The sequence below is a fragment of the Phocoena phocoena genome, chromosome 3, assembly GCF_963924675.1.
Source record: "Phocoena phocoena chromosome 3, mPhoPho1.1, whole genome shotgun sequence".
NCBI classification, from domain to species: domain Eukaryota; kingdom Metazoa; phylum Chordata; class Mammalia; order Artiodactyla; family Phocoenidae; genus Phocoena; species Phocoena phocoena.
The window spans coordinates 64,468,328-64,494,585 of record NC_089221.1 but is presented as its reverse complement, the minus strand read 5'-3'; the positions used below and the strand labels follow the sequence as shown (position 1 = coordinate 64,494,585).

At 35.1% G+C, this 26,258-nt stretch overlaps 1 protein-coding gene across 1 annotated transcript in view; it reads right to left on the bottom strand.

Moving 5' to 3' along the window:
* Window positions 1-26,258, bottom strand: part of MSH3 (mutS homolog 3) — a 183,074-nt gene that overhangs the window by 57,423 nt on the left and 99,393 nt on the right. The window contains exons 14-19 of the mRNA XM_065874063.1: window positions 24,490-24,677; window positions 23,591-23,759; window positions 17,952-18,016; window positions 15,444-15,560; window positions 9,896-10,003; window positions 4,051-4,162 (exon numbers count right to left, since the gene is read on the bottom strand). Of these exons, the coding sequence (XP_065730135.1) occupies window positions 4,051-4,162; window positions 9,896-10,003; window positions 15,444-15,560; window positions 17,952-18,016; window positions 23,591-23,759; window positions 24,490-24,677 (759 nt within the window). The remainder of the gene's footprint in view (window positions 1-4,050; window positions 4,163-9,895; window positions 10,004-15,443; window positions 15,561-17,951; window positions 18,017-23,590; window positions 23,760-24,489; window positions 24,678-26,258) is intronic.

Genomic DNA, 26,258 nt, shown 5'->3' with positions numbered 1-26,258 from the left:
AAAGTAACTGTGTCAAAATCTGTAAGAATAAAATATTCATAAAACAATGCTAGTAAAAATTTCATAAATCAATGCAAGATTGTGAGATGTGAAAAAAAATGAGTATTCTTAAAACCGGTTGAGGAAAAGCGGGCAGTAAGTTGGCTTGTTTAGAAGCATTACAATGAGTTCATATAATACAGAATCCAGAAAAGTATAATTACATGTGCAAAAGACCATTTCTTAAAATTACATGACTATCAAAAGCAACGATGCCACTTGACTTTCAGGAAATTATTTTCAGAGTGTATTTTATAATTAACACCTATAAAATATTTAAAATTGAGTTTTACATAGTAAGTTCTTTTTCAACAGTATCCCTATATAGAAATTTATACCCTGCAAAAAAGAATGCACTTCACCATAGCAACAGTTCTGTATCAACTCCTACTCAAGTTAGAAAAAGCATATGTAAAAGAAATGAATATTCTGGAATATTCTGAGGTGCTTGCTGGAATAAATCACTCCACTTATTTTGTAAAATTTTAAAAGTAAGAGTTCAACGTTTCTTTGAAACATTCCTGTGATTAGGCTAATTTAGTTTCTCAAATCTTGCTTTTTTAAATAGTGTAATACATTACTTAAAAGATAGGGGAAAAAAGAATAAAAAAGGAAAAAACAAATTCAATGTCAAGAATAACATACTTGATTGGTGTTTTGGGGGATAGGAAATGATGCTTCAAGTGATTTATAAGTAAACCAAGGTACTATATGGTACAACTCTATTACTTTCTCAAGAAAAGTTACACCCTACTGGTATTATGGAAACTGAAAAAGAAATTCTTATGTTCACAGAGACTTCCTGTAATAAGTACTTCCAGGTACTTATTAACTTGGTTTGATAAATTAAGTAACTTACAAATTCCCTAATGAGAATAAACATGTTTACAGGCACTGGGGATCTGGTTATGTACTCCTACAAGTCTTTGGATGATACTGCCAACGAAAAATTGCCACTCGCCATCTGCCTCTACAAGGACTAAGTCACAAACCACTGCAACCACTGACCTTCAACACACCCTGGAAGGATTTCAGGGTGGAGATCAGGAATGAGGCACTCTGTGCTCTGGGAAAAACTGGCAGAACAGGCCTTCAGATAGTTAGGTGTTTTCAGGAGGACATTCTGAGCCCAATTCTTGCATCTCCTCATATCTAGAAAAGCACTAAAATCTTTCATGGTGACATCTGCTCCTCGTGACTAGCAGCAAGCCTCCGCGAAAACGTGCACTTGACTGCATGCACCCCCTTCACTGAAGTCATACGTAACACTGACCTTCCCCCTACCTCTTCGGAGCAGTTTCTCAGAGCTATCTGAAATGCTGTCTCCCAGGCTAAAGCCCTCATTTTGTCCCACATAAAACTCAACTCACAACTCTCACACTGTGCATGCATTTTTTTAGTCGGCAATATCAGAATGTATCGTTAAACTTGATGTAATTCAAAGCATTTCCTTTCACTCACCACCCTTGTGGTCAACCAAATTCACCAGGCTCACATCTCTGTCACCCTTGCTCACAGCCCAAGATGGAATACTCTGTGATATTCCCAACTCCCTTGCTCTCCTGGGCTTCCTTTCTCTGACCTAATTTCCAACTGCTCCCCTACATTTCAATTTTCTCACTATCCTCTGAAAAATTCCCCAATACTTCTATGTTTCTAACTTCCTTGCTTAACATTTCCTTCACACGTTGACTTAGACTGAGAGCTGGCCGTTATTCCCCTGCAGTCCTCTCATTTCAAGGATGAGTTTTTTGCCACATCCTGTCACATGTATCTCAGGGTTCAAACGTTCTCCCATATCTGCTTCCTCAGGGCTTTACCATCTCTACTTGTCTTCACCACAGGCATCTACATCCACCTCCAGGTCACCAGTCTCCATCCCTCACAATCTCTGACACCTGGACCACCTTCACCTTCCACTACAAATCCTGTTGTTTTAGACGATTTCAATGTGCATATGGTTGCCTTTTTCTCAAATGCTGTTCCCTGATCTCCTCGTCTCCGAAGACCTTCTCCACTTCCGCTACTCACCTTCCATGGCCATACCTAGGATCTTGCCCTCACCCAGAACACTACCTCTGAAATCTTGAAGTCACGCATCTCATTCTCTGATACAATCTCTCTCACTTAACTATTCCCTACATATTAATTCTTTCATCTCATCACCAGATAATTTTCCTCTGTGTTGACAAAGACTCCCTCCTTGACTAAACTCTAGTCAGGCTCTTCTGAGCCCTCTTCTTGACTAGGCCACAACCTTGGCCTATAACAACTGCAACCCTCTCAGCACAAATGACTTCATTTACCCTCCCCACTAAGAGACCAGAACAAAAGCCAGCAGAGCTTCTAACTGCTCAAGGCTGCATTCTTGGGATGACCCCAGTCCCCCTTAAAGTGCCTGCCTACAAAAGCACAACACTGCCAAGAGAGAATTTATACTTGTTCCAGCCAAAACGTGGTGATAGGCAGATAGACCCCGAACCTTCTCTTAGAGCAGTTACTTCAGAGAGCTTGCAATTATAAATCCTTTCTCTGCCCCTCTAAGAGGTAAATCTTCTACCACCTAGAGCTGTGTGAAATGCAAACATTGAAATGCAACCATTCATTGAAATGCAAACATTCATGGAGATAACTCTCACTGTCCTTCTCAGTCCCTGTGGGAGGGTATTAGCAACAGTTGCCAGTTAATAAACCCAGAAGGGTCTCACACTAACCAAACCCCTTTCTCAATTTTTCTGTTCCCACTTCCTTGAACCTGCCCACGCCCACCACTCCTCCCTACTCCCTCATTCTCCCTTTAAGACACCCAGTCACCTCTGTACAAACTGAAGTTGAATTCAGTTCAAGCTGGACTCTTTTCCCTATGCAATATTACTGAATAAAACCACCCTTGCCACTTTAATTAGTGTGTGGTAGTATACAGCTCTGTTTATCTTTGACAATGTAATTCTATGTAACACACTAACACACACACACACACACACACACACACAGACACACACACAGAGTTCACTTTTTCCCCCAGCTTTAATCATTCTCTTGCTAGTATTCTCAATCCTTTAGGGAAAAAAAAAAATCTAAATTCCTTAACATGGCTTTAAACAAATTGGCCTCTTCCTTATTTCTGACACTTTTTTCTTTACACTCTATGTCCCAACCTTCCTCAACATCTTTCAGTTCCCTGAACCCACCCTGTCTCACTCCCAGACTCTACCATGCTGGTTTCTGACCTGGAATACTCCTCTCCATTTCCCTGGCCTGCAGTGACTCACTCTCTTCAGTCAATATTTCATCCCTGGGAAACTTCGCAAATGCTCCCCCTACATCGGGTTAGGTCAACCTGCTACGTGCTCCATGACACCTGGTCTCCCATACCCTAGCCTGACCAAGCTGTATTGTAATAAACTATCTTCTCTGCTAGACCACCGGCTCTCTAAGGGCAGGGATATTTCTGTCTTGCTTCCCACTCTCTGTCCTAATACTCTGCTTCACTACCTGGGGCTAAATAGGAACTCAGTAAGTATGTGTTAAATGAATAGGTATTTTAAATCATTAATGTAGTATAAGAGAACTCTAGCCCATATAACAAAAATTCTTATCATTGAAATCAGCTGAAGCATCTGTGATTCTTTAACAGAATGTTTGAAAACAGTAGGGCACAAGACAAAGCCTATACTATACACCAACAGGAATCTGCAAAACCATGGTATGATTCTACCCCATTAGCATCTGCGAGCATTTATACATATAAAATATTTTCCCTGGATTACCAAGGATAACTAATTAAGGCTAATCCTCTAGTTGCTAAATTGTTCCCTCTATAGATAGTCTTTCATTGGAAATAGCACTGATTCCATAGTTGGTGGTGAATATAAAACTACAGCCAAGGATTAGTTGATTTAAAGCCTAAGGTAAAACTTGTGTAAATTTTTAAAACATTATTTGGTATTTAAAAGTTTGAGATTAGTGTTACCATCTTTCACTTATTTTTGGCCATGATGTGGTACTTACCAACAAATTTGTACTATTGGGAACATACTGGTCCTGTTCTCCCAGCAGCACGTCAATCACAGGGTGCCGGCCATTTTTTATTATGATTTTCCTTTCTTCTTGTAGAGTTGGTCTGCGAAAAGAAGCATGTTTCAATTTACAAGGCAACGAAACAGGCTTTAAAAAAATCTCTAAGAGCATGAAAATTTTTGTGGCCAGTCTGTCAGACACACAACAAAACCTTAAACATGGACTTTAAGAACATATGTTCAGAATAAGTCTTTGAGTATAAAAGTTAAATTTCAACTGTAGAATCAGAATTGGAAAGACAATTATTATAATTATAGTGCTCTGAAGCACAAAGTTTAGCAGAGTCTTATGATGGCTCCGTAACTACCTTTATAAGATCCTTTTTATTTTTCTACTATTCTCTAAAATATTTTCATTAATAAAATTTACAGTTCAGATTATTACTACTTAAATCATTTTTAGTAATAAGCAAAATAAAGAAAATCAGGCAAAATTATTTCTAGATTTAATTATTACATTAATAAAAATTGTGTGTTGGACTTGGGAACAGAAGGACCTAAAATTTTCATATTCTGTTTAATTAAAACATCTTTATATGGTCTTTAGTATCTTTCACTTTTTTTGATATAAAAAAATGTTTGTTTGCTTTGCTGGTTTTGTTTTTTAAGGTTTTATCTTTCTCTTTTTATCTATAGCTTTATCTATCCAAGCTCTTGTGAGCACTGTCCTTCTCTCAGTCTCCTCCCCAGAGGTTACCACTGAGAGCAGTTTGGAGTCTACTCTTTCCAACCTTCTTCTCTGCATTTAAATTTATATACACTCATTGTATTGCTTTGTGATTTCTTCTTAAAAAAAAAAAGAATCATACTGTAAGATATCATTCCACAACTACTTTTTTTCCCCCTTAATATTCCTCAATACATATAAAAGGCAGATTTCACCATTTACCATATGGGTCCAATGGACTCTTTCATTTCTTTTTTAAATATTTGTAAGTCATTTTACAAGTAATTTGTAGAACTGCAAATAAAAGAATAGTGAAAAAAATCATGACAAATTTTAGTAAGAATTCAAATACAGCAAATCTCAAATTTTTATTCTATATTTTCCTGGTTTTGAAGGCATATATACCTGGAATGGGCAACACACTGTGAATGTAAATAACTGTTCATAAGCTGTCATGCATGTACCTGGACCATATTCATTTATAAATACTAATTCTAGATTTCAATACATTTCTAATAGGTTTTAGCTTATCATTATTTCTGATTCTTTTACCACTTGCAACAAAAATGCAATGTTTGAAGAATTTTTTGAAATCTTTTAAAGCTCCTAATTTTGTAAAAGAGAAGACAAGCCATCTTCTTTGTTCCATAACTGCAAAACATTTTTGCACTTACGTTTATAAATACAATTAGAATTATCAATCAAATGAGTATTTTTATTTTATATCATCGATTTTCTTTCAATCTCCTGCCTTCAGCACCTATCCACCAGCAAACAGCATCAAGTAAATTTTAGCGCACAAATATCATAAAAGAATACTCCCAGACGTCCTTATAGCAAAACAGGATGGTCCTGTTTCTTGTCACTAAGTATTGCATGCTGTGTGTTTCCTTTGGAATAACAAACTGGATAAGAATACTACATTTCATTTTGCCCTCACAAATAAATTACTCACACACTAATTCTTGAGTTGGAGAGAGTGCACCTAGGATATTATTATCCACACACTCATAATCTGAGATTTTGTTTACACCAGAAATTTCACCACCATCATTAGTATCTAGAGCACTGCTATCTTTCTCTTCACATTCATCTTTTGAATAACCCAGTAACAATGAAATGTCTCCCATCAGTTTTTTTTTCTTTGCTATTATGGGTGAGAAATGAAAAATTCTGAGTTCTCAACTGTGTTCACTCAAAGTTAGAAGCAAACTACAAGAGTGGCATCTCCAGTCTTCTTATATACCTTCTTGAAAGATGATATAACTCTTCGGAAAATACAATGAGAAAAATGAAGAATGATGTGACAGTGATTTCTATCTTAATTTTGTATCATCATTCTCCAGCTTCCTTCTTATTTTAGACTTTTACAGCATACTGGGAAAAATTGACAAACAGTGATGAAATCATTCCTAGGATGATGAAATAGTAAAGCATTCCAGATATAAGCAAGATAAAAATCATTAAAGATCCCAAAATGCATCTTTGATTTATAAAAGGGTCCAATGGACCCATCTGGTAAATGCAAGACAGAATAAATTTTATTTTCCTTTAAAAAAAAAAAAAGGTAAATTGTCTCTTTGTTCTTTGGAAGACCTTTAAAGAACTCTAAGCTGAAATTAGGTCCAGTGAACCCTGATGGCATGGAATACAGAAGATTACAGATCATTTCTTGTCAGAACTTCAGCATTCTTTGGAAGGTGCTGAATAATAAGTTAGCTGTTCTCCACTGTTGAACATTTAGACTGCCTAGATTTTCACTGTTATAAACAATGCTCCAATGAACACCCATATATACGTGTGCATGTGCATATTTCCAAGTGTTTCTCTAAGCCAGAGGAAATTCCTGAAGCAGAATTTCCAAATCATAGGGTATGCATATTTGTTAACAGATGAGATACCTGTATCAATTTAGCCTCCTACCAGCAGGATATGAAAGGTGACTTTTCATACCCTTATCTAAAGTTGGTATTATCAAACTTTCTAATTTTTAACAGTGTGACCTCATTGCTTTAATTTGCAATCACTGATTCCTAAGGTTGAACGTCTTTTCATCAATTTCTTGGCCACTTGCTGGTCTTTTTCATCTTAACATCCTATCAACGACCTCCTCAAGTGCTTAGACTCAGAACTTTCACATATAAGCACATTTCTGAACTTACTCAAAACACCAAGAAATACTACTTTCCTAAATAAATACTTAAATTCTTCTTAAATATATCTGGCTAACAAAACCCCAAGAATGTACACTCACATGTCTCAAAGAAAGTCACTAAAGTATCTTCTGAGTAAACAATTCGAAATCATCCTTTGGAAAAGGACATTTAAAATTACAAGAAAAGGACAGTTTTTGAATTTTAGGGTATAATTTTAAAATACAATTTTTACCTAAATGGGTTATGAATCTACTGTAAAAGAAAAAAGATAAAACCAACTGTAAGCGATACCAGTTTTAAAATAAAATTCTAAGTGCTCTGCCAAGTGAAATCAACATATATTCATGACATTGATATGATTTCCCAGGAAGGTTTTCACTTTAAAATAAAAATTTGATTTTTTCTGCTCTAAAATCTACACTGACTTATTCTGTTACTATCAAAATTACATAATGACAGAACACTTCCTGGTATAGTAAGAAGCAAATGATTATTCAGAGAGCTGAGATGATATACTAGGACAGGACAGTTACAGCAAGAAAGATATGAAAATCCTGTTGAGGGCATTTTGTGGCACTGAAGAGAAAGAACTGAGAAAATCTGGATTCTGCCTGAAAAGAATGAAACATTGAACTTGAACAAATTTACTTATTTTATATTTTTAAAATTGCATCATTCTCCTTTAAATGCCCCAGAGAAACAAGACATAATCCATATTAATAAAACAGTATAATGTCCAGAATACCAATTGGATAGAAAGACCTAGAATAAGAACTTCTGCATAAAGATTTAGACTCTAGTGAATAAAGTGTCCTAATAGCATTTAGAAAGAAGAGACTGTAATTATGAAGCCAAATAATCAATTTTAACTGCAATAACTCAGACGCACTGAAATCTTTAAACAAGTTGGAAATCTAAGGAAAAAAAGTATAAACTTCAGATACTTAAGTACTAGTTTAAAAGGTATTTTAGATAAACGTTTCCTATTTCATGGCTATTTACACTCAATTTTATGGCTGCTAAAAAAGAAACTGAGTATATTACTTAAAGGTTATGGCATGATTTTTCATTTAAATTTTTCAGGTGGATTTTTCTTAATATAAAATATATAGTATCCAATTAGAATAGTATTTTAGTGAGCAACATTTCCTGAAATTGTCTTACTGATAGAAGAGGTGGTTTGGAACAATCCTACTGAGGACAAGTAAGAGGTTGGATAAAGTACAGAAAACAGCTACTTGAAGGCTCCTGACAACTAACAGGACAGCAAGGAATTACCAGGGCAGGATCTGGGGTAGAACTGAGGGTCAGGGAGACTGTTTGCCAATTACTGAGGGAACGGCTGACACTGAGCACTATGGACAGCTTTAATCTGGATTGAGATACCAAAGGCTGCGCACCAGGCATAAGAGTGCATATGAAGTGAGAAATGCAGATTCTGAATCTTTGAACCTTTGAATATTTGAGCCTTTGAATCTCTGAATCACCTCAAGCCCTGATAAGGACTAAGTGATGCCAGAACGTTAGTGTATTGAGATGTGACTCTTTCAGAAGAAATACAACATCAAATTATTTCTACAAATGATTTTGCAAATACAATGCCTACAAGATAATCAAAACAACCAGGCATTCAAGGAGATACATGAATGAAAATGAACAGAAACAACAGACAATAGAAACAGGCCCACAAGGACTACAGATATTCGAATCATCAGACACAGACTTTAAGATAACTATGCTTATCATGTTCAAAGAGACAGACAAGATTGCGAATTGATAGAAAACGAAAAATGATTTTTAAAAAATAAATTATTATAGGTATGAAACATACTAAAAACCCTTAGGCTCAGATATTTTTTATTAAAGACAAAAAACTTTTACAATACTTAATTCTTTCTGATTTTTGAATAAACATCTGTGAGTAACAATTGCAGTTTATTAAGTGTTTATCATCTACCTGGTCCTGCTTAGAAGTTTCATAATGTCTTTATCACATTTAATTTGCACAACATTTCTAAGAGGCAGGTATTATTTTGTCAATGCAGAAACTGAGGATCAGACAGGTTACGAAACTTGTTTAAAGTCAGTTGTCAAAAACCAGGCTGGTATTCAAAACTATGCCCCTAAGAGATGATTAGGTCATAAGGGCAGAACCCTCAAGAATGGGCTAGTATTCTTATAAAAGAGACCCCAGAGAGCCCCCAATACGGCAATGCCCACAGGAGTCACAGAGAGCCACCAGTGCAAATTTCCGGTCTGGGGCAGCTGCCAGAGTGAGCTCAGGCACAGAGCACCAGCAGAAGTGGGGCCACCAAAGAGACCTACCTCATGGGTAGGGCCCAGGCACAGAGCCACTGTGGGAGCTGGGTGGCCTGGAGCCCTAGGGGCCCAACCTTTGCCAAGCAAATCTACAGGAACAGGACTGCCACCCCCGTGGGTCGGGAAAGCAGGACCCTTGTGCCCCAGTGGGCCTAGAGGATAGAGAACTGGGTCAAAGATTTAGCTGAAGCTTAAGATTTGGACTTCAGGAAGAGCAACTGAGTGCAATTTGCCTCAAAATGAATCATACCTTAACTCTCCCCCATATCTGATTTAGATGATATTTAAATGAGACTTTTATAATTATAAAGTTAAACATAAAGTGTTCCAGTGAACGCTAACAAATGAAAGGATTGCTCCTTTATGAAAATGTCACCCACATAAACCTAAAAATTGAAATATGTAACATTCCCCTCTAGTTATAGTGAATATCTGCTTTCACTGCACTCAATGGTACAGCAAGAAAGGAATTTCTTAATTTTAAATCAAGCTATATGTGTATGACATTCAGCTTTACCAAGAGTTCAACATATTTGAGTAATTTTAATACCTTACAATAAAAACACTGAAATTAATTGAATAATTCTATCTGTTCTAAAGCACTGGAAAAGGGGAGAAATGAAAAAACACATCACCTGCAGTAATCTCCTTGCTTAGCGACCTTGGCCAGGGAGAAAATGCAGTCAACAGTTGCTAGGTGATGTACTGCTTTACACAAGGAGTGATAATGTTCACTGAAGTTCCTACAGAAACAACAACAAAAAGGTGAGCAAATTGATTTCTTAGGCCTGTAAAAGCTGCACAATAAGTAAGCACTTCGTTAGCTAAGATGAGCATAAACAAAATAACCTGGCATACCTAGCAGTTAAGAAAGGTGGAGATTACAGTGAACTACTTTTCTGTTTAATAACTTGACTGAGGCTTCTTTTTCTTTCACTTGGAAAGAAATATATATATTTAAAAGTTTCTATACAAAAGATGTCTACTATGAATACCTTATTGCACATTTCATCTGACCATGACACTTCAACTCAGACCTAATGAACACTAATGTAGTGATCATTTTCATTTAGTTTAAACAATGTCATGAACCAGCCAAATGGGTCAGCCTCCCTTTGTGCTTCTCCTTCACAGCATCATCCACGCTAGGTATAACAGTCTTATTATCTTTCTCTCACAATGACTGGAAACTTCTCGATGGTAGAGCCCAAATCCATCTGATTTACTTATTTAACACCTAGCCCATAGAGTTGACACTGTAATAAATTTCATTGAAGGCAAGCAAGAAGAAAGGTACTTTTTTTCAGTAACCATCAGTTGTCTTATTAATAATTCATATAGAAATTAAACCTTAGACTTGTTTTTCGATAGGTCTGCCACTGACTCAAATCTTTGGCCAGTTAAGTAGCTGGTGATCTAAAAGCTTAAAAGACTTTACTGAAAGACTTATTCAAGAAAAAATATAGGAATGTATCCAGGGGGTTTCCTTCTCTTTTTTTTTTTTTTTTTGCTTAGATTATCCCATTATCTCTTGTCACAGGAGTTCCTTATACCCTTTTAAAGAAGATCCCCACAAAAGTGATGACTGTTATGCTGAATGCTTCTCCTAAAAAATATTTCTGTATTGTACTGTGGGTTTCAGAAACTTAGAGATTTAGTCTGTTTGCTTCTTAAATCCGAAGGTTTTTAGAGTGCTTCCTAGCTTGAAAATGACATCCAGATTAAGCTACTATGTGATTAGTTATTACTATAATACTGTATTGATTTTTTAGAATCTGTAGTTTCTGATTTTTTATTAATATTAGACTAATCTATTCTATGTAAATGACTTTTTCAGATACTAGAAACAACACGTTAAATATCATTTTATTTCTGCATTAACTTTGTGAATTGAAAAATTTGTGAACTGAAAAATATATTTTTACATTACAGTGTATTTTAAACTTCTTTGAGTAGATGGAGCACAATGAATACAATTTATCTATTTCTCCCTGAATTAAAGTTAATCAAAACAAACAACATGAATCCCACTAACAGTATTAAGAGTCTGTGCAAAATCCCGAACACAAAGGAGACTGGCCCCTGCCATCAGACAGGAGCACCAAGTTGTCACCTTAAAAATGACTCTTGGGCTTCCCTGGTGGCGCAGTGGTTGAGAGTCCGCCTGCCAAAGCAGGGGACACGGGTTCGTGCCCCGGTCTGGGAAGATCCCACATGCTGCAGAGCAGCTGGGCCCGTAAGTCATGGCCGCTGAGCCTGCGCGTCCAGAGCCTCTGCTCCACAACGGGAGAGGCCACAGCAGTGAGAGGCCAGCGTACCGCAAAAAACAAACAAAAAAACCTCAGTTTTGAAGATGCCACGTGATGCACAGATGTAACACCCCTGAGTGGTTGCCCAGTGATCAGGCCTTGTCATTTCTGGTCTGGCTTCAATTTTAGATCTGACCACTCATCTATCCCTCGGACTGTGGCTGATTCTGTCCCTAATTCTAATTACTGACCCATCTGGTCTTCCTATCCTGGCACTCTCTCTTTTGCCAGAGAGCAGCCACATTTGATGTTTCTGCTCTTGCCTCTCTGGATCTGAGTGTCAAAGTACCTGTGGCACTTAAAAAAAAAAAAAAAAAAAAAAAAAAAGCAGCCAATTTTTTCCTACTCTCACTCCATTCTTCTCAAGTCCTGTCCAGGCTACTAAAACCCTAATTTGCCACTACCCAACAGCCTTAGGTTGAGGGTAACTGTCCCTGATGATCTTCTAACTTCCGGGATTGAAATGAGTAACATAACTCTCAGCCAGTACCATTTCAGTTTAACAACAGAAAAGGCAGGAGAGAGAAGGTAATTATTTTGATATGGATGACAATGTTCTTTTTCACGTCAATTATATAAATAAGGCATGTGAAAAAAATTTTAAAACTATCATAAACCTTAAACATCACAATCATAACTTCATAATTCTTAAGAAGCCTTGTTTGACTTCTCGGTCTTTGTCTATTTGCTACACTTCGCCAAATTTCAAAGAGATCATTCATACTTAGAAAAATGACAAGCTGAAAAATGGGCAGTTCAGATAACAATCTGATAGACTGTGTTTATGTCATAACAACGTGCAACCTTATCACTAGGCCACCAAACAACTTCACCTAAACACTGTGATTTAATTTCTGGTCAAAAGATATTGCTGGGTCCATGGGAAGAAGATTAAGACACTTGTGTTCTAAAGCTGTTATGACAGTTTACCATCATATGTTTACTATCAAATGTTGCTCAATGATATCTGAAGTTAATAAAAAAGGAGGATATTTTATTTTTATTTGCAAATGAATTTCTAAAATAATCAAATGACTGTGTGAGAGGTATTATAATTCAATTTTTAAAGAATTTGCAGTTGAGATTATTCAATATCCACAGCCCATCTTCTAGAACACAAAAGAAGAGACAGTTTTTTGAGAGAGGGTTCTATTCACAGACTTTCTTACAGCCTTGATTTCTTACGATATTTTGATAAAAAGTAATGTGACTAATGGACAACTGTTAGTATCTCAGTAAGAGACAAAAACACTTTGTATAGCTGGTATTCAATCCTCTGGTGTCACGTTCAATGAGGTTAATCATTTCTGAAATGACATTATATTCACACCATCTGGCACCTCAGTAAACAGTATGCCATAACAATCAATGCTATTCTCAAGTTGGGGCTCTAGTTGCAAATGCTATAGCTAAATTTCAGTCAATACTCTTTTTTAAGATAAAAAATTTAACGATTTTTCTCATTTTGAAAGTAATATATGTATATTATAGAAACTTTTGATATCATGAATCTGCAAAGTACATTAAATTTCCAGTAACCTCATCATCCAGAATTAATCACTTAATATTTGAGACGATACACACCCCCCCCCCCACACACACACACACACTTCTCCAAAGATACACACCTGGACAAACCTCTCCCCGAGCAACAAAATACAAAGGAACTATATGGGACTAAAACTAACTGCTCACATGCCCAGTTAGGGCAAATTCTGGACAAAAGATACAAAGAGAACAAAAAACCCAACTGTCACTTTTGAAAAGCCCCAAGCAAAAGCACGGGGTCAGAAGCAAAAGCAGGGCGCTGCACATGCCCCCAGCTTACAACATCACCTAAGGGGTGGGCAAGCCACCTAAGCCACCCCTCCGGCCTGACCCCTGGCCACACCCCTACCCTCACCCCGTATAAGGAACGAGCTTGGCCCCCCTGAGCGAGCAAGGGAACCTGCTGCTTGTTCTCATTCCCCCCTGCTGCAGCAGGGGCCCCAATAAAGCCTTGCCTGAACTTCTTGTCTGGCTCTGATCAATTTCTATTGATTAAGGAGGCCAAAAACCCTGGTCGGTAACAAAATCTCTTTCTGATGCTATAATTCAAAACTTTGCTGGGCAAAAAGAGATGGTACCAATTTATTACCTTTTAAAAACTCACATATTATCTTTTTTGTTCCTTTTTTTCCACTTGTCAGATTGGTTAATTTAAATGGAATAAAGCTCCCTGAAGATTTCACTGAATACTGTTCAAGTTTTTAAAGAGAAAGATTTCTGTTTAGACTGATGCCCATGGATTGATTCACCATGGGCGGGCTCTACAGCCTGATGGTAAGGGGCACACACCCTACCACCAGATACCCTGGGTTGCATCTGGGCTCCAATCCTTACTCTTGTTGTGAGCAACTTAATTTTCATTTCTGCATCTCACTTTATTCATTTGTAAATTGGGGATGATAATAATATTTCACTAATACGGTTCTTGTGAGGAATAATGAGCTAACATATATAAAGTGCTTAGATGCGTGGTGGTCTGGAGCCAGCTCCCATTGACTCTTGAAACTCAGCTGTGCACATCTCTTCCCAGTCCAGTCCAGCAGGAGATTGCAATCAGTCCAGGTGGGAGTAGTGACACAACAGAAATCAAACACACACTACTACTCTTCCAGAGAGTTGGCTGTTAACCATTTACCAGCACACGAGCAAATTAAATTAAATATGAGCACGTGACTATTAATAAATCCAGAATGAGACATTCTTTAAGACAAAGGCAGGACTCTTCAAAAAAAAAAAAAAAAATCTCATAAAAATCCGAAAAGGTAGGGGCCTATTCTAGATTCAAATACACTAAAGAAACGTAATAACCAAATGCAACATGTGAAAGTTTTTTTAAATATGGGGGGAGGAGGACTCAGACATAGAGAACAGACTTGTTGCCAAGGTGGAGGGAGGTGGGGGAGGAAAGGACTAGGAGTGTGGGATTAGCAGATGTAAACTATTATATACAGCATGGATAAACAACAACGTTCTACTGTATAGCACAGGGACCTATATTCAATATCCTGTGATAAACCACAATGGAAAAGAATATGAAAAAAAAATGTCTATAACTGAGTCACTTTGCTGTAAAGCAGAGATTGGCACAGCATTGTAAATCAACTCTACTTCAATAAGAAAAATTAAATATGGGGGGAGGGGGAATTGAGGCAATTCAATATTTCTTAAATTAATATTAATTTTTCTTAGGTATGATGTAAGATTACAAAGCAAAATGTCCTTATTTTTAGAAGATGTATGCTTAAGTATTTAGGTGTGAAGTATTACACTGTCTAAGACTTACTTTAAAACGTTTCAGGAAAAAAAAGTGTATGAGAGAGATGTAAAACAAATGTAGCAAAATGTTAACACTTGATAAACCTAGGTGAAGGGTATATAGATCTTCATTTCAATTTTCCCACAGATGTAAAATTTTTCAAATTACAAAGTTAGGGGGAAAATGTAAAGGATGTAAAAATATAAGAAAAAATTTAAATGGCAATGATAAAAACAAAATAACTAACCCATACTTGTCCAACTCTGAAAATGTTAAGCCTTTATATAAGAAAAGTAAACAAAGTCCAAGGTAGAATTTCAAAGTGACACTACTAAACATTCTTAGCAACAAAATGTTAGTACAGTAACAATAAAGTATATTTGGTTTCTTACTAAAGACTAAAGTGAGCTTACATTTCAAAGGATTAAAAATAAAATCAGAGAACACATGTACTCAACTATTTTATGGCAGGTCACAAGCAGTAATCTCTACTTTCCTTTTTGATGGAAAGATTTTCTGGTCTATTTCTCATAGCAAAAAGTCAGATTATATTTTTCATTGTAAACTCACTCTAGAAAATCAAGCCATTCAGCACTGCAGTCAAGGACTAGCTGCTCCCGGAGCTGATTCAGATGTCTGTAATTTTCTACAATAAAAGGAGAGTGAAAGCGGCTCACAGCTTTTGTACTGGAAGAGAAGAAAAAACATAAATAGGAAATCAAGGTTACTAAGAAATCAGTAATGCCATCACTTCAGAAAACTAAAGTAGTTATTATTCTCTGATGAGCGTTGAAAGTAAATAGCTGTAAATACAGAACATTCTTCAATTATGATCCTGAACTTTACTGACTCCAAAGATCTTTGTTGTAAATAAAATACTTGAAGTTCACAGGACTTTGTTCAGGAAGCTTTTAAAATTCATTTCAAGTTATATCCATATGGCAAAGTCAAAGTTTAGAATTTCTGTTTCATAAGTAAAGAGCTTTTTTATTTAAATTATACTAAATGAAAATGCTTGCTTTTTTAAAAAAAGATCAGACGCAAATATAACAAAGGAAGTCCTAACAAAGCAGGGAGTTGGACATATTGGTGAGGGTGGTATTATTTTTTATATTTTATACTTTTTTGTATGATTAAAGTATTTCAGTAAAAAAAAAAAGCATTACAAAGAATAGCAATGTATTAATTCAGGAAGCAGTCAAAGAAGAGTTCTTCATGATCTAACTATAGATTCACAGTGACCCTGGATGGGAAGAAATATCATGTACTCCTCTTTTGGGCTTGCATATAATCTCTGCTTCTTCCTCAAGAAGCTGCAGAACACAATGGGGGATGCTATGGGTCCCCAGTCAGAGAATCCAGACCAAGGCTTCAACTCTGCCACTTACTTGCTAGCTATGTGACTTTGGGCCAATAAAACTGGCTTTCTCTAAACTAAAAACCTTCCTCATCTATCAAATAGGGATAATAATAATATCTACCTTATAGGTACAGCTGAGAGGATCAGATAGTGCTAGGCAGAGTACCTATGTCGTTAGTACTCAATGTTAGGAGTTGTCCCATGGTGCTGGGGATTACTGCTATTGATGCTATTACTATGATGGGAACTTTAAGAAGAAAAGGTCAAGATTGAGTGATAGGCAGGTGATGACAGAGTGTATCCTGTTCTTTGTTTGCACCCTCACTCCTGTAACATGCTGTCACAATTACCTTTAATTTGGCAAGCTACTGGATTATAAGTGAGCCTTTCACATTAGAAATCTGACTTGATATTCTAACCTATTCCTGTCAAGGTTCTGATAGCTAAACAACAGATAAAAAATAACAGTGAAACTTCCCCCATACCGTCTTATTTATTCATTCAATTTACATCATTGAAATGTTCAAAAGACGCTGGCACTGATTTATGCCTTGCTTATTGCTTTTAAAGTATGTCATCTAGATTTCTATGCAAACATATTTATCATAGTTCTCTTCTGACAAAACTCATTTAGTGAGACATTTTAGTGATTGTTCTAGATACACTAACATGATTTCTAGTAATTTCTCTTCACAAAGCATATTGCCATTCATTAGCTGTAGCACAGGACAAAAATAGATAAAGAATGCCTGCAAAATGAGGAAACATTCCCTAAAATCAATAATACCCAAAATTCAATTATAGCTTCTGGTAACATAGGAAAAAAAAAGGATGGTATCAGGGGTAAAGAAACCCATGACTATGCCTTCAGGATCATTTGATAGTGGCCATGGATAATAAATAGTTTTCTTTTTTAATTAAAATAATAATTAAAATTCATAATCATTCACACATGTCAAAATAATGTTAAAATTTCCTTCCATTCTTAACATAGAGTTCCTTCATACCATCACCAGCTACTAGTCCCTCTTCTGCTATCTTAGGCGAATGTAGTATTTTCATCTCAAGTTCATGCAAACATATTAACAGCAGTAATAAATATTTCACAAACAATGCTACTCACAAGAGGAAATACACTTCTCTAAAGTCACTTCTTTAAAAGAGTCCCCTCTTGGGGATTAATGCCTAACCAAGGAGAAAAGGCAGGGTCTCAACGTGGTTCTCTAATTTTGTTTCTGATTATTTTCATCAATTCATGATATAACTTAAAAAAAAAAAGAACATGTAAAGAACTATTATAACTGTGCCATGGAAAGCAAGCTCAGTGAGGCACAAAATGAAATGTCAGCTTCTTAAAAGAAATGTCAGGTATACATTCATCAAGAAGTCCAAGCAACCAAATTAATCTTATAACTGAAGGTTCTGCAACTTTCTTTTTCCATGCGTTTAAAGTGTTCTCTGAGGTATAAGAATAAAACAGTAGTTCACAAAACAAGAAAAGTGTACACAAATAAGATACCCTTTGGAAAAAATGTTTTAAAATCCAAGATAAAAAGAGTTTAAGATAATTATTTATCTAGTTAAAGTTCCATAAAGAAACTGAAGGGCCAAAATTGCTTTTAATGTCAAGGATGTGGTTATTAACATACCAGAAGCAGGCAGGTAAACACATGTCATAATTCACGTTAATAAGAAAAAACATGTATTTTTAAACTTACCTTCCAACCTTAACCCAATCAGTTGGTATACAAGATACAGCAGAATTCTTTACCTCAATCATAAACTAAAATAAATACAAATAAAGGTTAGATATTTAAATGATTAACGATTATATTTTTAAATCTTTTAAATCTTCCTCAAAATTGTTCTATAATAGCCGAAAATAAATGTAATGATTGTAATTCAAAAAAAAAAAACCGGTGCTATAATAGTCTAGCAAATATTAATCTAAACATTCAAAATAAATCCAGTATTGTTATTGGGAGAGTTCATATATGTCTGTACAAACAAATATTATTAATTAGGGTTTCAATACTTGGGATAAAGTACAATTTGTATTCAGCAAAAAGTTTGTGATAAAGGATATAACTTGGCGCTTTAATGTTTGTAACACTGTTGTGTTCATACTACGAATAGTGATTTTTCTTTAATGACCTTTTTCATTTATTACTACCCACTTATCTTAAGAATTCTATTACTCAGTAATAAGACTGAATTTCTAAGTGCATAAAATTTTAAAATATTTGATTATTAGATGTTATATCAGTTTGAGATATGGTCAGTCCCTAATTCTGAACAGAAGAGGATTCATCGTAATAGTTTTTATCCAAGAAACCTAAGTCCTCTAAAAGTATACTCAGACAAAGCACTTAACTTCCTCAGCAATTAAGGGAGGAAGGGATTTCTTCACAAGTGTCTTCTTTAAATTTTCACTTATATGAACCATATCTTTATAGATCCAACTGTACTCTACAAGCTTTTCTGAAATCATCCAGGAAGTAAATGAAACCACTACTTCAATCACACCTTCCATTTTTAGCACTAGTTATATATCATCTCTTCTTCCTGTTCACTTTCCCGTATTATTGCAATGAAATTTAATGTTTTATTTAAATAAATAAACAAATAAAAAATACACTTATTTTGTATGGGATGGGACCCAGAAGCTCTGTGGCGGCCACTAATTTTGAGATGGCTACAGGAACTTTGTCACATGTTTTACAACATTTCAGGTATTTATAATAGGCATATTATTAATAGTATCAGCCTGGGACTTCCCTGGTGGTGCAGTGGTAGAGAGTTTGCCTTCTAATGCAGGGGATGCAGGTTCGATCCCTGCTCAGGGAACTAAGATCCCACATGCCACAGGGCAACTAAGCCCGTGCGCGACAACTACTGAGCTCGTGTGCTTCAACTAGAGCCCACGCACTGCAAACTACAGAGCTCATGCACTCTGGAGCCCGCATGCCACAACTAGAGAGAGAAAACCCACGCTCCAAAACTAGAGAGAAACCCATGCACCACAACAAAGAGCCCGCATGCTGCAACTGCAACTAAGACCCGACACAGCCAAAAAAAAAAAAGTATCAGCCTGGCTTTTCAGTTTACTTTTCTATTAATAGGAACATTGTAGCTTTTACATTAATTATAATAGGAATTAATGGTTAATTTTAAGAATTTTCATCCTTAGCAAAGATTTTGTAACTAATGATGTCCTCTTTTATACAGGGAATTAATACAATTTCAAATCTGATATATCCCGTTAAAGAGTTAAGAGTGAAAAGTCTTTAAAAGTCCCCTTGGCTAAAAAAAAAAAGTGACTAAGGAAAAAAATTCACAAAATAAATATCACTGATGAGAAATCACTTCAAGAGTAGGCTAAAAAATTCTGCTTAAATATTATTTTGAAATGTTCTATGAGAAAACATTGGTCTTTTAAAAAAATAATTGTGGGAGGAGTTATGTCAAAGGCAAACAGCAAAATTCAGGACCACGTTAGATCACTAATATTTGGGAAGGACATGTGTAACACAGAGCTCCATAGGAATTACTGCCTAAGGATGGTGGAAATTTGAAAAGAAGCTACAACTGCCTCAGTGAGGTCTCTGGGCAGCCAGCTAGGATAGTGTACTTAAGTTATTCATCATAACTCTGCAGCATGGCAGCTCTGGATTCAGGTCCATGCCTATACTCATTGCCAACTGCCACTGGTCACAGCCCTTTGGAGCACCTTGGGAATAGTTTGGACCATAACTGTTCAATCTGTAAGTATCCAGGGTCTATTCTAAGGACCACAGCTCCTCAAGCAAGCCATTTATAGAGCCAATACAGGATGGAAAACAGAGTGAGAATCAGGAAAGCTACGTGGACCTCCTGCTTGTTAAACCCCTGGGGTCACTTCCTCAGGTGCTGGTCCTGTGTGTCATCTTTTCAGCCTGTGTTTCTCCTCAGAATTGTCTTCAACTAGCAAATTTTTTTCTGTTCTACACTAGCTATGGAATAGGAAATTTTCTATTTCATGAACATTCTAAGAATGAGAAGACAGGCCTTTTGTTTAGAGACTTTATTGCTAAAGAAAAGGAAACTAACAAAAATCGGAAATTAACATATATTTCAGAAATCTTAGAGAGTTCTCATAGCAACTTCCCTCACTCTATAGTTCGTGACTGTGTTTCTCAGTTGTGGATGCTAGAAGTCTGTCCAGATTCATGGTAACAAACCCTCATATTCTTCTGCTGGGATCCAGTTCTGTCCTGGTTAAATGTCAGATATTGTTACTCAATCTACAGCCCATGGAATCACTGGACTGGCATCATTGTTAAGTTTGCTGAAACTCTTATCACACTCCAGAAACTGCTCTTTGTTTTCTCCAAGGCCACACTTCACCCATTCCTATTCTCCCCACTTTCTTTCCCACTATGTCTTAGGAATTTGCAAATATTTTTTATTTAGATGTAAAATATAACAGATTGCTTCCCACATCTTAAACATGCTAAGCAGATATTTGGATATGCTGCATGCTGTGAATTAATAAAATTGTTTCTACAGATTTTCCACTAATATTTCTTTCCTTTTCCTTAAGAAAACTACTAATCAACACTGCCTCAAGTCTAAATATCACCCCATGCCTATTCCATATCTGATTCAAGGTTAAGAAACAATTCTCTCCACACATAAAACATGAAAGAGACTGCCACAGAAGCAATGAACTAACTATGTAAAGCTATGTAAATTTCTGCTTTCATTATTTTCTTTCCAGGATTTTCTTTCTTTCACTATTTTCTAAACCAATACTCTCAGAGTCAGACACAGTAATTCACCACAGTCAATAAGGCTTAGTATTCTAATGCGTAAAAACTAGGAACAAAGGTGAAAAAAATGAATGGTGCCAAAAGTAACACTGACTTGACAGTCTATTTTTACTAATATTAACAAGATCCATGTACCACATAGGGCTGCTATAACAGGTTTTTAAAAATATATTACAAAGTTATATGTATGGAAATAAAATTTCAGACAGAACTGAAGGGTATAAAATAAGAAGCACATATATATAAAACAAGGGTTTTCCTTCTTTCCTCCTTCACTTCTCAGAGGTAATCATATTTGATGGAGTCTGTTCTTATTCCTTTGAGTATCTCTAAATTTGCTTATAACTTCAGTACAAATATTTAAACAGAATTTGATTATAACAATGCTGACTATCATTTGGTGTTCGAATGAACAGAATCACTAATTCCCAAAAAATGTTATAAAAGTGATTCTGTATTGATGTATTATTAAGATTCTACAGGTTTAAAAAAAACAACAACAAGAATCCATCCTATTGTTAAAAACTAAGAAATTTCTTGTCTCAAACTTATCACCTTAACTTAGTAAAGGTTAAAAATAATAAGATAATTTACCTTCCTTGTTAATCCTTTGTAATCCAATTACTTAATCTCCACTCTGTGCTTTTTCTTAAATGTCAATGCTATACTGATACAAAATAACTAATCTACTATCCCTTATGAATTCCTAATCAGTGTTCCCCATTTTTACTTTAAAACTGCCAAGTGAATCCATGGCTGTCTTCCAAAGCCTTGAGCTTTATTTAAGTCTGAATAGTATGAGCTCTCAAATGTCTGGATTTTATCAAATAAAATCTATGACGTTGATAATCCCTTGTATTAATATTTGTGAGTTGAGTGAAATAATGACATGGTATAAAGATTGGAGGCAGACCTGGGCTGGAAATGAGCTTCTAACTTGGGTAACTTATCTCACTATACTATGCCAAGTCTCAGTTTTCTTTCCGGCAAAACTGGAATAATCCCTTTTTGTGTTGTTACAAGGATTAATAACATATGCAAAGCACTTAGCACCATTCTAAACATTAACAAGTGCTTGACAAATGGTAACTATATTACTATCATTATTATTATTATATGAATAATATGTGCATAGTGCTTTCCGATTAGAAAATACTTTCATGTATTTTAACTCAATTGGTCTTCACAGTAGTCTCACTACAGAGGTGACTCCTCCATGGTCATGTAGCATGTAAGTGGTAGAAATGTCAGCTTTCCCCACTGTAATACCAGGTAACCACTTTTCTACTAAACATCTTTTAATAATGTATCAAGCAATTTTGATCATCTCATTTTCAACAAATAGAACAGAACAGTGGCACTGAGATCACTTGTTAGTTTGCAAGGTCATAATTATATAGTGAAACCAAGAGATACAATTAAGTATTTGGTATTCGCCTGTTCAGGGGAAGAGTGAGAAGTAAGTATACGTAGGGTGAAGTCATTTTTCTGTTATATAGAGCTCTATGTGGAATGCATTATGAAATGTCTGCCTTAGCATAATAATTTTGTCTAGAAGACAGGCTGACTCAATCACTGGTCTGTTACATTAATAAACATTTTAATCAAGATTATAATTTACTGTAGAATTTCTTATTTCAAGTAATCAAACAAATCAACACTTTTGGCTAAATAGATAAAGCAGTGCAAATATTTTAAAAACATTTGAAATTACACTTTTCCCCACTAGAAAAATATCTATTTTTAAAAATTCTGAATAAAATGTTCATCCTATAGAAATTATTCACAAATTCCCTAATTTGCTATTTTAACAAAGTAGAATTTTTCAGATTCCCTCAGTTGGAATCTTTATATTTTATTAAACATAAGATGTAGAAGTAGCAACACATCAAGACTCAGAATAGGACCGACAGATATAAGTACACTTTAAAAAGCGTACTTATTCCTGGTTCTCTTTAAGATACTATCAAACTTTAAACAGAAATACACATACCAAAAAACACATTCTAGACAGCACCATAATCTTATGGAAGATCCACTAAATGTAGGTTTTTGCTATAGTTTTTTTTCAGTTCTTTTAGCAGCTATACTGCTTCAAAAGGAACCTCTGCCATTTAATCACTTTGTCATCCAATTAGTGTAGGTTATTCACTACATTAGGTGGTTTGTATCATTTCATCATCTGCAGGCCGGGAGTCAAAGACTAACTTCTCTCTCCTGGATTTAGGGCAAATGAAGTCTTGAAAGTTATTATTTACAACAGTCAAGGTTCTCTACAATTTCAATAGATAATATTAAAACACATGTAACATTAAGTTCCATGGTTTTACCGAGACTAAAGTAAATAAGCAAACCAAATACTGTTATTAAAAGAAAATTCTTATCAAAACAAGCTATTACAATATATTTCCAAGAAACAAAACAGAAAATCTGAAAAAAAAGAAAACAATAATACTTTCATCTATCCCCAGATTTTTATTTACATTTTAAAATATCCTTTCCAATTGAGGAAAACTAATGTAAAAGAAAAGTATGTTTGATACTACCTCCTGTCCTGATACTGTCACATATTGTGCAGAAGGATTTTTTAGTATTTTTCGTATTTCTTGCAAATGTGTTTGGATCTTGTCAGTAACTTCCTGAATTTCGTCCTTCCTCTTTTTTATTAAAGGGAAGTGAGAAAGGTCTTTGAATAATTCGGTTTTATCCCCAATCCTAAAAAAATGAGAAAATGCAAATACATATATTAAAGTATATTACTTATACCAATTAACAATTATTTTTCAAAACATAATGAAAGACCAAAGGGTAGGAAGTTAGGAGAACAAGATTTTAATTCCAGCTCTTCCACTAAATACTTATGGGTGAGTTTCTTAATTTCTTTGAAGACAGACAAAATTACCCTAACATTATTTTCATTTTGCAAGTTCATGATTGCCATGGTGAAACCAAGAGATGAAATTCAACATTTCATGTTGTATATTCAGAAAATAAACACTAATGTAAATACTGTCAAATCTTTTTTCTTATACATAGAGTTCTTTGTGGGATAAATTGTAAAACGACTACTCCTTAGAGGATAACTTTCCTTCCACAGTTTCTGAATATAAAGCAGAGGATCTCTGGATATCTAGCAAATAAGCACAAGATGCCATCTGCCATCTATTTCTGGATTAATAAAACTGCTACTACTTGCTCGGCCTGGACTTTACCTTTTCATCACCTGATACCTGGAGAAGTACCACATTTGTTCTATATGACGGAACTGCCTAAACACTAAGTGTTATTTCCAGCTGTAATATAGAGCCTTTAGTATCCGATCACATTTCTAGTTTTACATGCAACTTCTATCATTACTTCTATAGAAGCTTAAGTATCCACACATCAAATGGCAAATACATTACTTTCACTGCTAGAAAGGAAGAACTAAGGGTCTGCTACTTACTTGGCAGCTTGTTCATTGAGAATCTTTAAGTAATGCTCCACTGGACTGAGGAGTTCAGGAATTTCTGAAATAAATGTCTGGAGCAACTCTGACTGAACATGGGAATTAACAGCAGGTATTAGTGCTTGAAATTCTGACTTCAGGTGATACAGGGTTTTGACAATCAGGAAGAACTCTTGCGTAGAACACTGAAAATAGAAATATTTTTCCTAAATAGCATAACATGTGAAAATGAAATATAGTTAGTGGTCGTTTTAAAGGTAGAATCAGAATAAAAGAAAATTTTAATTTACTGTATAAATTAGTTAATTGAAATAAAGTTTTTGTTGATATGTCCTAAATGTTAATAGTTTAAGCACTTTATAAGATAATATTTTCAAGCTATAAAGAAAATAATTTGAGTCAAGGATAGGAAAGCCAATACTTGTTCAGTATTTTTTCATTTTAAAATATGTTGACCATATAACAAAAATACAGTAAACAATGTCGCATATAAAAAGAATAATTCTGAGAAAATATCTGCAAAACATTTAAGAGATAAAGGGCAAAATTCTCTCAAGTATAATGAGGTTTTACAAATTGACATGGAAAAAATGAATAATCCAAAGAATAGTGGCTAAACGAACTGACTATGAAGCTCATAGAAAAAAATGTCCAATAAGCACATGATTAATGTCACATATAATTAGGATAAGCAAATTAAAATGACAAGATAGCATTTTTCACTCATCAGAATGTCAAAGATTTTAAAGTATGATAAGATAAGATAGAGTGTGAAAAATGACACTTTTATATACTACTAGTAGAGGCATAACTGTCTTGAAGAGCAATTTGGCATATATTTATAATAAAAAGAGTATATACCCTTTGACTAAACAATTCCATTTTAAAGGATTTAACTAAAATTATTTTTCACAAGTAGTGAAAATCTTTACAGTAGCCCTGTTGGTAATTATATTAAAAAGATGAATAAGAAACAAGTATCCAGCAATTGAGATATTAGGAAAAACTCATTCAATGTGATACTATAAAACAGTTAAAAAACTTAGACATCTGTAAATACTGATGTGCAGGTTGATATGGAACTCTGTAGTTTCAACATATATTAAATATACATAGTATATGTTTACACTAAATACCATATATGTATTTACACAGTAAAATATCATTTGTGATTCTCTGAACTATATATATTATTCTACAGAAATGAAAGTATAAATTGAAATTTTCTGGAAAGTACACATGTAACTTTCTCTAGTTACCTCTGGGTAGTGGATATGCAGGAGGGTGGTAAAGGGAGACTTTTTACTCTTTATTTTACACTCCTGTATACTGCTGTAATTTTGTAACATGAACGTGAATAATTTTTTCAGGGGCGTACAGCTGTTTTACAATGTTGTGTTACTTTCTACTGTACAGTGAAGTGGAGTTCCCTGTGCTATATATCAGGCTCTTATTAGTTACCTATTTTATACATATTAGTGTATGTATGTCAAACTCAATCTTCCAATTCACCCCACCACCGCCCCCACCACTTTCCCCGTTTGGTGTCCATACATTTGTTCTCTATATCTGTGTCTCTATTTCTGCATTGCAAACTCTTTATCTGTACCATTTTTCTAGATTCCACATATATTCGTTAATATACAATATTTGCTTTTCTCTTTCTGACTTACTTCACTCTGTATGACAGTGTGCAGGTCCATCCACATCTCTACAAATTACCCAATTTCATTCCTTTTTATGGCTGAGTAATATTCCATTGTATA